The sequence below is a fragment of the Paroedura picta genome, chromosome 1 (assembly GCF_049243985.1).
Source record: "Paroedura picta isolate Pp20150507F chromosome 1, Ppicta_v3.0, whole genome shotgun sequence".
Taxonomy (NCBI): Eukaryota; Metazoa; Chordata; class Lepidosauria; order Squamata; family Gekkonidae; genus Paroedura; species Paroedura picta.
This window is the reverse complement of record NC_135369.1, coordinates 19,143,993-19,159,081: the sequence shown is the minus strand read 5'-3', so window position 1 is coordinate 19,159,081 and position 15,089 is coordinate 19,143,993. Positions and strand designations below refer to the sequence as shown.

The window sequence follows — 15,089 nt, the reverse complement described above, 5'->3', positions numbered from 1 at the left end:
AGGGGGTTGGACTAGATGGCCTGTGTGGCCCCTTCCAACTCTATGATTCTAGGTCCCTCTCCACCCTGGATCCCACCCACTCTTGGCTCCATCCCCTAAGTCTGCAGGTATTTTCCATCCCAGAGCAGGTAACCCTTGCATGACGCCTCTCCCCGCGCCCCCCTGCTCTTGGAGCCCACTCCTTCTGGAACCAGCTTCCCCAGCATCTCAAGGTCTGAGCTTTTGGGACCATCGAACTCTATGTCAAACACAGGGGTTAATCTTCAGCCTGGCTTTCTGCTCTTGGCGCCAGAGCCCGAGAACCCTGCCCAATGCAGAACATGTTGAGCCGGTGGATAGGGCAGCGGAGTGGGGGTGGGGGGGGGTCTCATGCCTGCCTCCAAGTGACCTCCCCCCCCCCCGCCAGCTTGTTGTCGTTGGCAAACATTTCCTTTGCTCTTTGCCCCTGACATGTGTCTCGGCACAGAGGGACCTTTGCTCAGGCACAAGGATCAAGAGTGAGGGCTGATTTTTGCCGGCCACCGGATAAGAGACTTGCACGGAGAGTCCAAAGGGTCCCTGAGCACGACTCCTCCTCCTCCTCCTCTTCCTCTTCCTCACCCGAGGGTGAATCAGCCTGCAAAAGGGGAAGGAAAAGCCACACACCCACGCAGGCAAGAGCTCTAACCGGCCACCAGCTGGGCCAGATTGCAGCCGGCTGCTCTGAAAGCCTGCCCTTCCTGACCCAGCCATGACCAACAGCAGGAGGTTCCGGAGGTCGTGCTCCTTGCGGGGGTCCAAGTCCCCCAGCCTCTTGGACTCTGCCTCGAGAAGCTTTTACAACCCCCTGGAGGAAGCCGATCCCGCCAAGGGACCCCGGGGCACAGTTGTCGGCCAAAGCAGCCTGGTCTTCCACACAGGAGGTGCCCCAGAAATCTCTGCCCAGAGCAAAGGAAACCGGCGGAGGGCCACCAGCCTGCGAGTCCGAAAGGTCGGGGGCGAAGGAGGCACGACGCTGGGAGAAGCAGCCCACTCCTTGGGCCACGATGACGGACAGCTGCTCCTCGGGGAGGCCCACGGGTCAGCTGGGAGCAAAATGAAGAAATGTAAAAAGGTGAGAGCAAGGGCAGCCCCGGAATTGGGGGGCTGTTGACTGAGCAGGTGGGGAAAGGTGTGGCCGGGTCTAATGAAGACGAAGAGTTGGTTCCTATTTGCCGCTTTTCTCTCCCCAAAGGAGTCTCACAGTGGCCTTTCCTCTCCCCACAACAGACACCCTGTGAGGGAGGTGAGGCTGAGAGAGCCCTCATATTACTGAAGAAGAAGAGTTGGTTCTTCTATGCCGCTTTTCTCTCCCCAAAGGAGTCTCAAAGCGGCTTACATTGGCCTTCTCCTTCCTCTCCCCACAGCAGACACCCTGTGAGGTGGGTGAGGCTGAGAGAGCCCTGAGATTACTGAAAAAGAAGAAGAAATGTAGAACCCTGGAGCTCCCCTTCCCCTTTCCAAATACACCTGCTACCCCATATCCCATCACAAGCCATGGTGAGCCAGCGTTCCTTGCAGCTCCTGGGACCAAACGCAAGGTTACTGATTTGGGGGGAATTGTCAATCCTGCATATAGACACATCTAGGTTTTGAGTGTGTGTGTTTTAAGAGAATTTGTTGATACGTATAGTTCTGGACCCATTTAAATAGTTCCTTGGAAGGAATGGACTCTACAAGGCCACGTAATGTTAGCAGAAAACAGGGGAGGGCAGTAGAGAGTTAGCCTAGGGGTGGAATAGGGTTGCCAGCTTGGGTTGGGTTGTGACTGGCCCAAGATCACCCAGCTGGCTGCATACGGAGAAGTGGGGAATCAAACCCGGCTCGCCAGATTAGAAGCCGCCACCCTTGTGGGCTTTATTCTGGGTAGAAGCTTTCATGACTGAAGAAGTGTGAGTACACACAAAAGCTCAGGCCCAGAATTAAACTTTGTCGGTCTTAAAAGTGCCACTGGACTCCGACTTTGTTTAATTCATAATAGTAATTTGTGACAGTCACTCAGCAGTCAGATCAGCTGACCAGAGATATGGGCAGTCCTGGAGAATGATTTCTGCAGCTGACATCACTTCCAGGGCTCCTTGAAGTCTGAAAATTTATTTCAGGGTCTCCTCCACGGTCAGAAGGTTGAAAAAAGCTGCCCTAGAATATCTCCCAGCCCAGAGCAGGCAACCCAAATGTGTCCACCTCCTCTGTATTGTGCCACAACCCAGCTTAGTAGGCCAGATGCAAACCACTGCCATGGGTGGAAGGTGGCCATCAACAGCACTGTGGGGGCTCTGTGCATCGGGTGGAGAACACACTCCAGGGGTCACCTGAGCAACAAACTGCACAAAAGCCTATTGGACCATTTGTTTTTGCAGGTTTCAAGGATTACATCAGATGTGTTGTTTTCATGTGTTGAATCTTTTGCTGTTCCCGGTTCCAGGTGTTTGGTGTGGTTGCCACCTTCAGTGCTAGCCAATAAATCCATTATAAGCCAATAAAACTCTTTATATCCAGCTAAGCAAGCCGGCAGAGCCTCTTGTGGTGCAGAGTGGTAAGGCAGCCATCTGAAAACTTTGCCCAGGAGTCTGGGAGTTCGATCCCATCAGCCGGCTCATGGTTGACTCAGCCTTCCATCCTTCCGAGGTCGGTAAAATGAGTACCCAGCCTGCTGGGGGGTAAACGGTAATGACTGGGGAAGGCACTGCTAAAGAGCTCTGTCCCAGGCCTGTTAACGAGCTGCCCAGTCCCTGCACACCCCACTTGATCTGGCTGCAAGCTGCGGCCCAAAGCCATGTTAAACTGCCTGGCCAAGGGCCAGGGAAGGGGACCCTTTCAAGGCCTGTTCTTAGGAGCGGGCTTTGAAGCTAGTAAATAAATAACTCGCCAGGGCCGACCCTGCTTAACTTCCAAGGCCTGACCCATCTAGATCTGGGCAAACTGGAGAGGACAGGGATTATCCAGACCTGCATGCCAAGCAGACGCTCTATTGTTGAGCCACAGCCCCTCCCCTCTAGGTCGATTTATTTGCAAAGCTTGAGAATTTGTGTAGTATGCTTGAGCTTTCCATAGGAACATCACAGACAGCCGGGCTCTCTCCTTGCCTTTCAGGTTTGGGGGGCATATTCAGTCATTTCCCCTCATGCCTACCAAGTGGAGTTGGCTTCCCCTGGATCTGATGAAGTGGACTGCGTAAGTCCACAAAACGTATACAATGATACATTCATCTGTCTTCCAAGTGCCACAAGATTCCTTGGGCTTCAACAGACTAGCACAGCAACAGACTTCTTCCTTTCCTGGCTAGATAGCAGGCATTCTGGGAATAGGAAACTGGAAATACTTGAGCCAGGTGACTCCAAGGCAGCTGTGCAGCTACTGAAAAGCTCTATGCATTGATGTCTGTTATTTCTGGGTGCACAGAGACCCAACACCAACTCTGTGCCTTTGTCAGCAGGGTGGCAAGGTCAGACACCTGTCACAAGAAGGGACACGAACACACAAAAGTTTTGCTTGTTATGCTTGTCGCACAGCAAATAACAGAGGCAAGAATGCTGCTAGGAAAAGCTGCTAGGAAAAGCTCATATGCAAAGGGAATGGCTACCTCTTTCGGGCACGTCTTCCTCCAACTGCTGTTCATTGAGCAGAATTTCAGCCTTACCCCTCTGTCTGAATGTTCTCAATATTCCATCCGTCTTGGAGCATATTGAGGCCTCATCATCCCCCTACCCCCACCTTTTGGTTAATATTTAAAGCTGTATTTTTCTGCATACCTGGCGAATGCCCAAAATGAGCAGAGACACCACCCCTCATCTTGTCTGAGCATTTCCTGATTTTACTGATTTCATCAGTGACGCAGAGGCCAGCCTGTTTACTATCCGATAATAATTACTAGCTATCGATAGACATCTCCTCTTCCCACTCCCCATTAGAGAGACCTAATCCAGTGGCTATCGCCCATTTTCTGTGGCGGTGAATTCCACAAGTCTGTGTGTGGTGAAAAGAACTCGTTTGGTGTAGTGGTTAGGAGTGCGGACTTCTAATCTGGCATGCCAGGTTCGATTCTGTGCTCCCCCACATGCAGCCAGCTGGGTGACCTTGGGCTCTCCATGGCACTGATGAAGCTGTTCTGACCAGGCAATGATCTCAGGGCTCTCTCAGCCTCACCCACCCCACAGGGTGTCTGTCGTGGGGAGAGGAATGGGAAGGCGACTGTAAGCCACTTTGAGCCTCCATCGGGTAGGGAAAAGCGGCATATAAGAACCAACTCTTCTTCTTCTTCTTCTTCATATCCTGCCCGTGCCGCCACTGAACCCATCCTGCTTTCTTCCCAGGAGGTGCATCGCGCATTCCGTGAAGGCTGGGAGACCTTCGTCAGCAACCTGTACAGCTTGACCCTGAGCCGCCCGAGCAGCACACGTACGACACGGTCAGCGTCCCATCCAGGAGCACAGTGAAGGGCCCGAGAACAGGCCGTGAACCTGGACTCACTTCCCTGGGCCCCCTGCAGAACCAACTGGGACTTGTAACGCTTGGACTTTCTTCGTCACGTCCACATTCGTCTTTCCCCCACCCGTGTAAAAACGTCTGGTGTTGGCTCCTGAGCCAGTGCAGAGTGTCTTCGCGTCGCCGCTGAGCTCTCGTTGAAAGCAGGACTTTGTCTGGAAATGATTCCGTCAAAGCAATCGGGGCAATTCTCAGCTACAGACACCTGGGTGCCTAAGTTGGGAAATTTCTGGAGATTTGGGAATGGAGCCTGGGGAGAACAGGGGCCTCAGTGGCAGGAATCCCCCAACCCTCCACCAGAAGACACCCCAGTGATCTCCTCTCCCCTCCTCCAGGTAGATGGATGTAACCAGGTGGGCCTAGATTTGGCTCCCTTCTTCCCTTGTCTCAGCTTCCCTAGGCTAGGATTTCTCAGCCGGTATTTCGTGAAGCCCTGGGAGATCTTGAAAGCCATGGAAGGGTTTTCCAAATGGGTGGGAGTTAATTTTTTCATATTTTTAATAATGTCTTAAACATTTATCGGAAGATATGACCATATGCTACGCTTCCCAACCATATTTTGCATGCTCGCACCACTTCTGGGGTTTCTCGATGCCTGAAGAATGTTTCTGGGGTTTCTCAACAGGAAAAAAGTTGAGGAAGCTTGCCTTAGGCCAAGGGCCCACCTGCCAGGTACGCATCTATCACCTGCTCAGTGCTTTTGCAGCCTTACTGGGCTGGTAGCAACAAAGTTTGTCTCATGGGGAATGAAGGGTCCGCAGACAGGAATAAAACGCATATCCGGATATGAACAGAATCTGTGACCGGAAGTTTTTACTGCACCAACTAAACCCAGATCCCCAATCCAGGTTGGTCTCCTGAAAATCATTGGCCACCTCGATATAGCGGCAGCTTCTAAACTGGCAAGCCGAGTTTGATTCCCTGTTCCTCCACATGCAGCCACCTGAATGACCTTGGGCTAGTCACAGTCCTGATAGTACTGTTCTCACAGAGCAGTCCTGCCAGAGCTCTCTCAGCCCCACCTACCTCACAGGGTGTCTGTTGTGGGGAGAGGAAGGGAAGGTGATTGCAAGCTGCTTTGAGACTCCTTTGGGTAATAAAAAGCGGAATATGAAAACAAACTCTATTTCTTCATTTGCAAGTATATTTTCTGTCCAGCTTGTGCTGGTGCATTTTACTACATTTACCATAGTAAAGCAGAAACGAGCTTTGGAACAGAAGAACTTAATTTCCCCACAGTGGGGCAGACTTTTCCATTTTGATATCCTCCCAGTTCTGGCTGTGAGAAGTAGGGCATTCAAAGAAGAGCATTTCAGAAGAGTAGCAGTACTTGGGAGGGCACTGGAAGAGCTGCATCCCAGTCCCATAGCAGTTTCCAGGATAGAATGTTAGATCTAAGTTCACCAGCACCATAGAGACCAAGTCGATTTGGGGGGGAGGGGGGGTATCAGTTCTCTTTGACTCTCAAAAGTTTATACCTCGAAAACCTTGCTGGTCTCGAAGGGGAGTCTGGATTTGAACCTAGTTGTTCTACTGGAGACAAGCACAGCTACACGCCAAAACACCTGGACTCCAATCTACCTTTTCCCAGAGCTCTTTCTACACCAGATTAGCCCCAGGGTGGAGGCAACTGGAGGAAGTTACTGGCCCAAAGCTCTTTGGCCACTTCTTTCCGATATTTGCTGCATTCCTATGACTCAAGTCTCCGATGCATCAATTTATCAATTTATCAATTTATCAATTTATCAATTTATCAATTTATCAATTTATCAATTTATCAATTTATCAATTTATCAATTTATCTATTTATTTACCACCGCTGTCAAATGTCTTGCGGTGGTTTACAACAGTAGCCCCACCCACGGGGCCGCGGCTCCCTCTCCCCACCCCACCCCCACAATGAGAAACTTCCCAGGCCGCAAGCAAATCAGCCACCAAAGCGGCTGATTAGCTTGCGGCCCAGCAAGCTTCTTTTTGCGAGAGGGGGGGGGGGAGAGGGAAGCACGGCCACCAGCGAAAAACGCGCATGCGTGGCAGCCAGTGCATGCGCGTTTGCGCCATGTGCTGCTGCAAACGTGCATGTGCGGCACTTTCGTGTTTGCACACATGCACGGCACTTTTGTGCATGCACGCATGCTCGACAGGTCCACGCATGCGTGTTTGCGGCCACACATGGCACAAACACGCATGCACAGACCCGCTGCGCGTGCGCATTTGCGGCCACTAATGGTGCAAACACACATGCACAGACCTGCCGCGCATGCGCATTTGCGCATGGGCTGCCGCGCAGACCACTGGTTTACAAGAACAATAGAATACAATAAAATCCCCTAAAATACCCCATTAATACAACATAGTGAGACTACTAACATATTGTCTGCTCGCTGTTATTGCCTGGTGCCGATATCCAGCTAATACCCCTCCACTAAGTGCACTAAAATATTTATTAACCAACTTCATTTATGGCCAGATCCAGATGGACCAGGCTGGTTCGATCTCACCATTTCAGAGGAGTGGCTCAGAGCAAGTCGACTGAAGCTGAACCTCTCAAAGACTGAGGTCCTATGGATGAGTAGGAAAGGACCAGGGCAGGAAGTGCATTTACCAAAACAGGATGGAGGGCAGCTCTCAACTGCACAGACGGCTAGGGGGTTGGGTGTAATCTTGGATGCCTCCTTATCGATGGAGGCTCAGGTTATAAGAGTAGTCCCCGAGGGACGGACCAGAACCAATGGGATGAAATTAATTCAAAAGAAATTCCGTCTAAATCTCAGGAAGAAGTTCCTGACAGTCGGAGTGGTTTGTCAGTGGAACAGGCTTCTTCAGGAGGTGGTGAGTTCTCCATCTTTGGAAATTTTTAAACAGAAGCTGGATAGCCATCTGACGGAGAGGCTGATTCTGTGAAGGTTCAAGGGGGTGGCAGGTTAGAGTGGATGAGCAATAGGGATGTGAGTGTCCTGCATAGTGCAGGGAGTTGGACTAGATGACCCATGAGGTCCCTTCCAACTCTATTATTCTAGCTGGTGTTTCCCCATCTTCGACAAACGAAGCTACTAGTGCCCTATCTGACCCCAGAGCACTTGGACACAGTGATCCATGCGACGGTCACCTCCAGACTTACTATAACTCGCTCTACATGGGCCTTCCCTTGTCCCTGCTCCAGAAATTGCAACTGGTCCAGAATGTGGCCGTGCAGGTTCTCACCTGAACACCCTTGATGGCTTATATACGGCCAGTCCTCCGGAAGTTGCACTGGCTTCCACTTGTATTCCAGATCTGGTTCAAGGTTCTGGTTTTAACCATTAAGGCTTTAGCAGGCTGGGCCCTGCGTATCTAAGGGACCGTCTATCTGAAGACGTCCCTCAGAGAGCCCTTCAGTTCCCAAACGCCAACCAGTTGATGGCCCCCAACCCCTGGAAGTATGCTTGGCCTGTCACAGCCAGGGGCTTTTTAGGACTGGCTCCCACCTGGTGGATTGAGCTCCCTGGGGAGACCAGGGTCCTGAGGGAGCTCATAGAGTTTTGCAGGGACTGCAAGAAGGAGCTCTTCCAACAAGCTCACGGTTGAGGGCAGCGGAATGAACTGTCAAAACATCTCACCCTTCCTTCCCCCCCAGCCACTCTCATGGGGCTAGTGGTCTTGAAACTACGTTCTTTAAAATATAAAGTAAAATTATATAAAGGATGCTTCTAACGGAAATGTATTCATCTTGGTTTTTATGCTGATTGTCTGTGTTGTTCACCACCCCAAGGCGACCAATTGCAAGGGAGCAGCATAGATGTCTCATAATAAATTATAAAATAAAATTTAGCCATACAAAATTTCCAAGACGGCCTGATTGCCGTGATGTGGTGACCCCAGGCAATCTTGTCCTCCCCCGCCCTGTGCCCTTTCAAGGGCACTAAGAGCCGCCACCCCTCCCACAATGGGGGCAAGGGGAGAGACAATTACACGGGGGGGGGGGGGGGGGAGGCTGCTCGGAGCCAAGCAAGCATTTTAAACCACTAAATTGTCCCCTAAAATGGCATCTGCTGCCACTGATGGGACCCCACGGCCATCCTCAGGTAGAGCTGAGCTCTCAGTCGAACCTACTTCACAGTGTTGTTGTGATAATGAAAGGGGAGTAGACCATGCAAGCAACTCCTAAGTTCTTTCCTGGAGAAATAAGGTTAAAAATCAAATTATTTCCTTGTTCCTTGTTCTTATGTAAACCGTCCTGAGCCTCCGGGGAGGGCAGTATATAAATATAATACATAAATAAATAAATGCTTCTATATCCAACCCAGTTAATACATTTTCAGTCCTCAGAGTATGAGTCTCACCATTTTAGTGTCCCTTGTGCCGGTTTTGAAACACCCACAGTAAGACCAATCTCTAGCTTTAGTCTAAGTAGTAATAAGAACATGAGAGTTACAAGGGGAATGAGGAATTTTTCTGTCTGCGTTTGCACCCATCATATACATGGGACTTACTATCACTGAAATACATTGATGCTGAAAGTTAAAACTTCAGAAGCCTTTTCTATAGGAAGAAAAAGGTAACAAAGAAAACGATACAAACTTTCAATCTATTTTTTGAACCGTGAAAGTTCTCCCCGGGGTGGGAGGTGCACCGTTCCTGGAGGCACTGCAATACCAGGCCGATGCGTGGAGTGGACGGAGCAAGCCCCTCTTCCATCTCCCAGTTCCAAAAATCCATTTAATATATAGTCCTCAGATAGAGGACGTATCAGATATTAAACTGATAAGAACAGATACTACACTTGATCTTAGCCAAAAGGCCGAGAAGCGATGCGGAAGAAACCACGGAGAAATTCCCTCCGCAGCCCTGACTGACTTGCAGGGCTCGGCGAGCAACGCCGCAGTCACAGCCCCGCAGCCCCCTCCGCCGGCCCTGCCAATCTCTCCGTGCCTTCCGACCGGGCTGCTCTCTCCGCCTCCCGGGGAAGCGGCCTTCGGGAGAATCTTTCGCAGGTCTCTCCTCTCTTCCAGTTTCACAGCTGGGAATGCCGGGCCTCGGGCAGGCATTGGCCAGCGATCTGCATAGGCCCGCCCCCTTTCCCAGGACGCCGTTCGATTCGTGGCTGCGGCTGACTTTCCTGGAGCTTCTCTGATGGCGCGTGCACTTTGTAGGGCTCGCTCTCCCCGTCTAATGGACGGCACAGAGCGCGTCGGGGACGGAAGGACGCTGGAGCCCAAGGGTCCCGTTGAGACCAAGCAAGTTTTATTCCGGGGGTGAGGTTCTGCTCGCATGCGCGCTTCTGCAGGCCCAGAGCTCACACGTGGAATAAAAGGGGCCTCTGGAGTCAAACGTCGTTCTGCCGCTTCAGACCGACGCGGCTCCCGCCTGACTCTAAAAGGGAACGGAGGACGCGCGTCATCGTTGAATTCCCTGGAGGAAGGACAATAAAATCAAGTAGCCCCTTCAAGACCCACAAAGATTGATTCAAGGCGTGAGCTTTCGAGTGCAAGGTGAAAAACTTCTCATGCCGCCCAGCTTCCCTGTTTGCTAAGTCTTTTCGAATAAATAAAATGGATTGAAAATGTTTGTTAAGTACTTAATCCATTTTGTTAGCCAAGTTATAGGAAAATTAATAATATGATTAAAATAAAAGAACAAGAAAAAAATTGCACAATATCAGCTTTAAGTAAGAGAGAAAAAGAAAGAAATCAGAGAGTAAGGAAACTCATCTGTTTTTGAACCGGGAAAGTTCTCCCTGGGGTGGGAGGTGCACCGTTCCTGGAGGCACTGCAATACCAGGTCGATGCGTGGAGTGGACGGAGCAAGCCCCTCTTCCATCTCCCTGTTCCAAAAATCCATTTAATATATAGTCCTCAGATAGAGGACGTATCAGATATTAAACTGATAAGAACAGATACTACACTTGATCTTAGCCAAAAGGCCGAGAAGCGATGCCGACCCTGGCCAGGGAACCCGTCCCCCTCGCCGGCCGCCAGCCTTGCAGGCCTCGGAGGGCAACGCCGCAGCCGGGGCCGCCCCGCCCCACAGCCCGCTCCGCCGGGGTCGCGCCGCCTCGCCCTGCCTCTCCCCACCGCGGCTCTTGCTGCCTTCCCGCTCTCCAGCCTTCCGGAGAACATTCTGATGTCATAATTGGGGGATTCTCTCCACTTTGTCACTTTCAGAATTGGAACACCAGGGCTTGGACAGCCATTGGTCAGCGATCTGCATAGGCCCGCCTCCTCCGCGACGCCCTGCATTCCCGTTAACTCTTTCGCTTCCCGGCGGGTGCCGGGCGTTTCCCTGGCCGCCTCCGCGCGCCTCATGTTGCAGCTCCTGGGCTGGATGGAGTGCGCCAAGAAGGGGAGGCTCCTAAGGGCGCGTTGGGTAGAAACGGCAGGAAGGAGGGAGCCCCCCGCCTCTCCACCGGACTCGAATTGTCCTCCCCTGCTTTTGCTTTCCTTCCTGCTGCCTCTTTCTGCAATGCACATCTCATGCTTCTCAGTTAACCTCGAGGAGTTGAGCAGGGAGGGGTCTCCGAACAAGAACATGAAGTTAACTTAAACCAAAAAAGCAGTCCAGCCAGTTAAAGAGAAATAGCCTAGGCTGGGATAACCCTTAACCTGCCTCTCCAGGGATCCAGCCCCCAATTAAGCCCTCCCTGCACTCCCACGCTTCCAGTTGCCATCAGGGAAGAGAAGAGACAGCCCAGGAGGAAGGGGGGCCACGTGTCCCCTGGGATCGGAAAGAAACACCAATCCAGCAGTCCCAACCAAAATGGTTGCAATATGAGCTTTGGGGAATCACCCAATTGAAACTTTTGGATTGAGCCACACCATGGAGCGGATGATCCCTAGCCTTAAGGAAATACATTTGGCCTCAAGCTCCTGAGTGCAATCAGGTCCCTGCACGAACTTCCCGAGTTCTTCAGGGCCTGTAAGATGGAGTTCTTCCAACAGGCCAAATATATCTAAATATCAGGGCTCCCTTTCTCTTCTGGCTCCTCCTAGTATTCATTGATTCATCCATTCACAGAATCATAGGGCCATTTCGCACGGGGATCTTTGTTGCAAATTGGTCACTGAATGAAAAATCGCCATTTAAAATAGTGGAATTCGTCGTTTTGCATACCTGGCTTTGTAGTGGAATCAGTTGCGTTTTTTAGCGTTTCCCACAGGCTTCCGGTCTCGGCAGAAATCGCTAGAAAGGAAGCGCTATTGCCAAGCTCGTCCCGCCCCTGGCCGTCAAGCAGCCAATGGGCAGCCGTTAGCATGCTCCCAAACAGCCCCTTTCCCTTTAAGAAAGGTTTTTTAAAAAAAAAAACACACCCATTGTAACGAATCTGAGTAGATTCGTTGCAATGGAGAGACCCATCCAGCTGCCTGGGGTGTTTGAGCTGTAGTTTGATTGTTTGATCGTTAAGACGCTGGCTCCGTTTGATTGTTGGATCGTTAACACGCTGGCTCCGAGTGAAAAAAAAAAAATCCCCCCCCCTCTCACGGCCCGATTTTCGGCTGAATGGAATGTGTGAAACTGAAGGTCACTTAGTGACTGAAGGGGAGGGACTGAAGCCGGGGAAGCCTCTGTTTGAGCTGTCATTTGATCGTGGCCATGGAGTGGAAAAAAAAAATCCCCCCTCCCCCCCCCCCACGGGCGCGATTTTCAGCCGAAACAGTGTGAAAAATAAAGGGAAAATACATCAGCAAACGGGCTTCTGCGGGCTTCTTGTGCTTAGTGACTAAACTGCTCTGAGGAGGGACTGAAGCCTGGGAAGCCTCACTGGCTAAACCGAGGCTCGCCGGTGCATTGATCTCCACTCGCTCGGGAAAAAAAAATGGCGATCGCTTCGCCGGAAGTTTGGAGGAGAGAGCCAGGGGGAGGGACTTTGAAGAACCCACAACAATGGTAACGCACAGGTCTTTATCGCTATTGTTGCAGATTGGTTGCAGGAGTGTATCGCTATCCGGAGGGTGAATCCACTTTTCTGGATTCCCCTGAAAGCGCCACAACGAAGCGCTTTTTGCTGATTGGTTTCAGGATTGTTGCAGATTGTCTACGACGTCGTGGGTTATGGCAAATTAGTAGCGTTTCCAATTAGCAACCATTGTGCTATTTTGAAGCCGTGCGAAATGGCCCATAGAGTTGGACAGGCCATCTAGTCCAACCCCCTGCTCAACGCAGGATCAGCCCAAAGCATCCTAAAGCAATTCCTAAAGCATTCATTTATTACATTTGTATACCGCCCTGCCCTGAGGCTCAGGGCGACTCACATGGAACATAAAGAGCAGTACATCAAACTCCTTTTGCGTGTCAAATGGAAATACAACGATGGTAACGACAACAGCAACAGAAGATAACCATTTAAACAGGGTAACAATCAAACAGGCCCATGGTTCAGTTCAGGTAAATGGATTCGAGGGAGGGAGGGATCCAGACACCTTGACTGGCTATACACGATTATCGATTCAGTAATCTTGGCTGCTGCAATTGTGTTTTAATTTGTGGTTCAAACATTGGTTTTATGGAATTTTTAGATTCTGTAAACTGCCCCAATATGGTGCATCCAAGAAGAGCAGTATATAAATCCATCTCCATCTATAAAGGTAGCAAAACAAGGCAATGGTTGTGCTTCCAATTTGGTGTTGTGGTTAGGAGTGCGGACTTCTGATCTGGCACACCAGGTTCGATTCTGCGCTCCCCCACATACAGCCAGTTGGGTGACCTTGGGCTCGCCATGGCACTGATAAAACTGTTCTGACCGAGCACTGATATCAGGGCTCTCTCTGAGACTCACCTCCCTCACAGGGTGTCTGTTGTGGGGAGAGGAAAGGGAAGGTGATTGTAAGCTGCTTTGAGCCTCCTTTAGAGGGTAGAGAAAAGCGGCATATAAGAACCAACTTCTTCCCCTGCCCTCTAGATCAGTGGTCCCCAACCCGCGGGCCGCGGCCCGGCACGCCTTGGCGCTGGGCTGCGGCTCCTCTTCCCTCCCCCCCGAAGCGAGAAGCTCGCCAGGCCACAAGCAAATCGGCCGCCAAAGCGGCCGATTAGCTTGCAGCCCGGCAAGCTTCTTGTTTCGGGAGGGGAGGGGAGGGAAGAGAAGCTTGCCGAGCCGCAAGCTAATCGGCTGGTTTAGCAGCCAATTTGCTGGCGGCCCGGAGGGGCCGGGAGGGGGAGCCGCGGCCGCCGGCATGGCAGCGGCGCAAACACGCATGCGCGGACTGCCGCGCACGTGCATTTGCGCCCCTGCCGGGCGCAAACGCGCATGCGCGGCAGTCCGCGCATGCACGTTTGCACTGGGGCTGCCGCGCGTGCGTGGGCCCCCGGGCCGTCCTCTCCCCCCACTCCGCCACAGCGGTCCGCAGCGGCCGAAAGCTTGTGGACCGCTGCTCTAGATGCAGGCGGAGCTTTGTGAAAGGGGGGGGGGTATAGCATGTTGACCTGATCTCTACTATACTAGACAATGGAGCGCTCTTACCAGTTTCCAGAATTCTGCTACTCTCTATTTGTCTGAGCACAATTCTCTCCAGAGGTCCACAGCTGGGGTATTTGTTTCTCTCTGCAAGGTCTTTTTTGGGCTTTCTGCTTTTAAATCATTAAGGTGTGGTTTCTGTGCTGGTGTAACTGTATGTAGTTATTATGTGCATATCATAAATGTTCTGTGTGTGTAATTATATTCACCACCTGCATTCACATCCACCCGTCAGCTCTCTGGGGAAGTTGCATTATGTCTTCCCTAATGCCAGTCTAGGGTTTTTGATGGGCATTTTTATGCACATTTGAAATTTTATTTTGTTTATGGTTTTAGCTTGTATTTTTTAATTTATTTATAATCTGATTTATATACCACCATTCTCAGAAATTCTGGCTTCTGTTGTAAATATGTTGTAAAACGCCCTGAGTCATCCGAGACAGGCCAGAATAGAAATCTAATGAATAAAATAGAATAAATTGTTGGATTTGTGTCCCATTGCTTGTCTCTGAACTCCACTTAAGTGGTCACACATTTCATCCAGAACAAGGGTGTTCACACAGGTAACATCCCTTGCACCTGAGTGACCTTTGCAAACACATTTTTGTGCAAAAGGCTCACTTCCCTTGCTTCCTTTACCTGGCAAGAACTGAGGCAAGCAGGTTAATAAATTGATTGCATCTATCTTTCTTTTTTGACAAATCGTGCATCTTTAATAGAATACAAGCTATGCAGTTGCATTCAGACAACTGGACACTGGTGTCCTTGTGGGTGGTGGGGTGGGGGGCTGCTATATTTCCAGGGTCAGCTTCGAAAAATAAAGAGGCTGCAGCCTTTCTGAAAGGACCAGAAATTGGAAGATTAACATTGCTCTGAAGTATACAAACTGACTCAAGTGTCCTAAAAAACAGCATGTGGGACAAATTGAAGAAAATGGTTGCGGCAGGTGTTAGAGGGACAAAACCTGTTCTGGAACACAGAAGAAAAATTGGAAACAGGAGAACAGGGAAAAGTCAGAGATCCCGATGGCCAAAGTGATAGCTGTTTGCAGCAGGTGCTGCGGTGCACGCTAAAAGTACGTTTGGAAAGACTAGAATTGCTTAATTGAAATCCCAGACTCTCTGTCGAGAACCTGTAAAGAAATTCTGTGTCAGGTTCA

At 50.8% G+C, this 15,089-nt stretch overlaps 1 protein-coding gene and 2 non-coding genes across 3 annotated transcripts; 1 reads left to right on the top strand and 2 right to left on the bottom strand.

The window, feature by feature from the left end:
- Positions 1–562: 562 nt before the first annotated feature.
- LOC143831698 (uncharacterized) lies at positions 563–5,624 on the top strand. Its single transcript, XM_077324929.1, has 2 exons — positions 563–1,093; positions 4,332–5,624. The coding sequence occupies exons 1-2, from the start codon at positions 731–733 to the stop codon at positions 4,452–4,454; spliced, it is 486 nt and encodes a 161-aa protein (XP_077181044.1). The 5' UTR covers positions 563–730; the 3' UTR covers positions 4,455–5,624.
- A 3,480-nt stretch (positions 5,625–9,104) lies between these two features.
- LOC143827955 (U2 spliceosomal RNA) lies at positions 9,105–9,295 on the bottom strand. The gene has a single exon (XR_013227451.1). It is a non-coding gene; the product is annotated as a U2 spliceosomal RNA (small nuclear RNA).
- Positions 9,296–10,226: 931 nt separating this feature from the next.
- On the bottom strand, positions 10,227–10,417 carry LOC143827946 (U2 spliceosomal RNA). Its single transcript, XR_013227448.1, has one exon. It is a non-coding gene; the product is annotated as a U2 spliceosomal RNA (small nuclear RNA).
- Positions 10,418–15,089: the final 4,672 nt, after the last annotated feature.

Excerpts from the sequence above, each read along its gene's own strand:
- LOC143831698 (XM_077324929.1), top strand. The coding sequence starts at position 731 with ATGACCAACAGCAGGAGGTTCCGGAGGTCGTGCTCCTTGCGGGGGTCC. Across the intron at positions 1,094-4,331 it reads AAATGAAGAAATGTAAAAAG|GAGGTGCATCGCGCATTCCG; the intron begins GTGAGAGCAAGG and ends CTTTCTTCCCAG.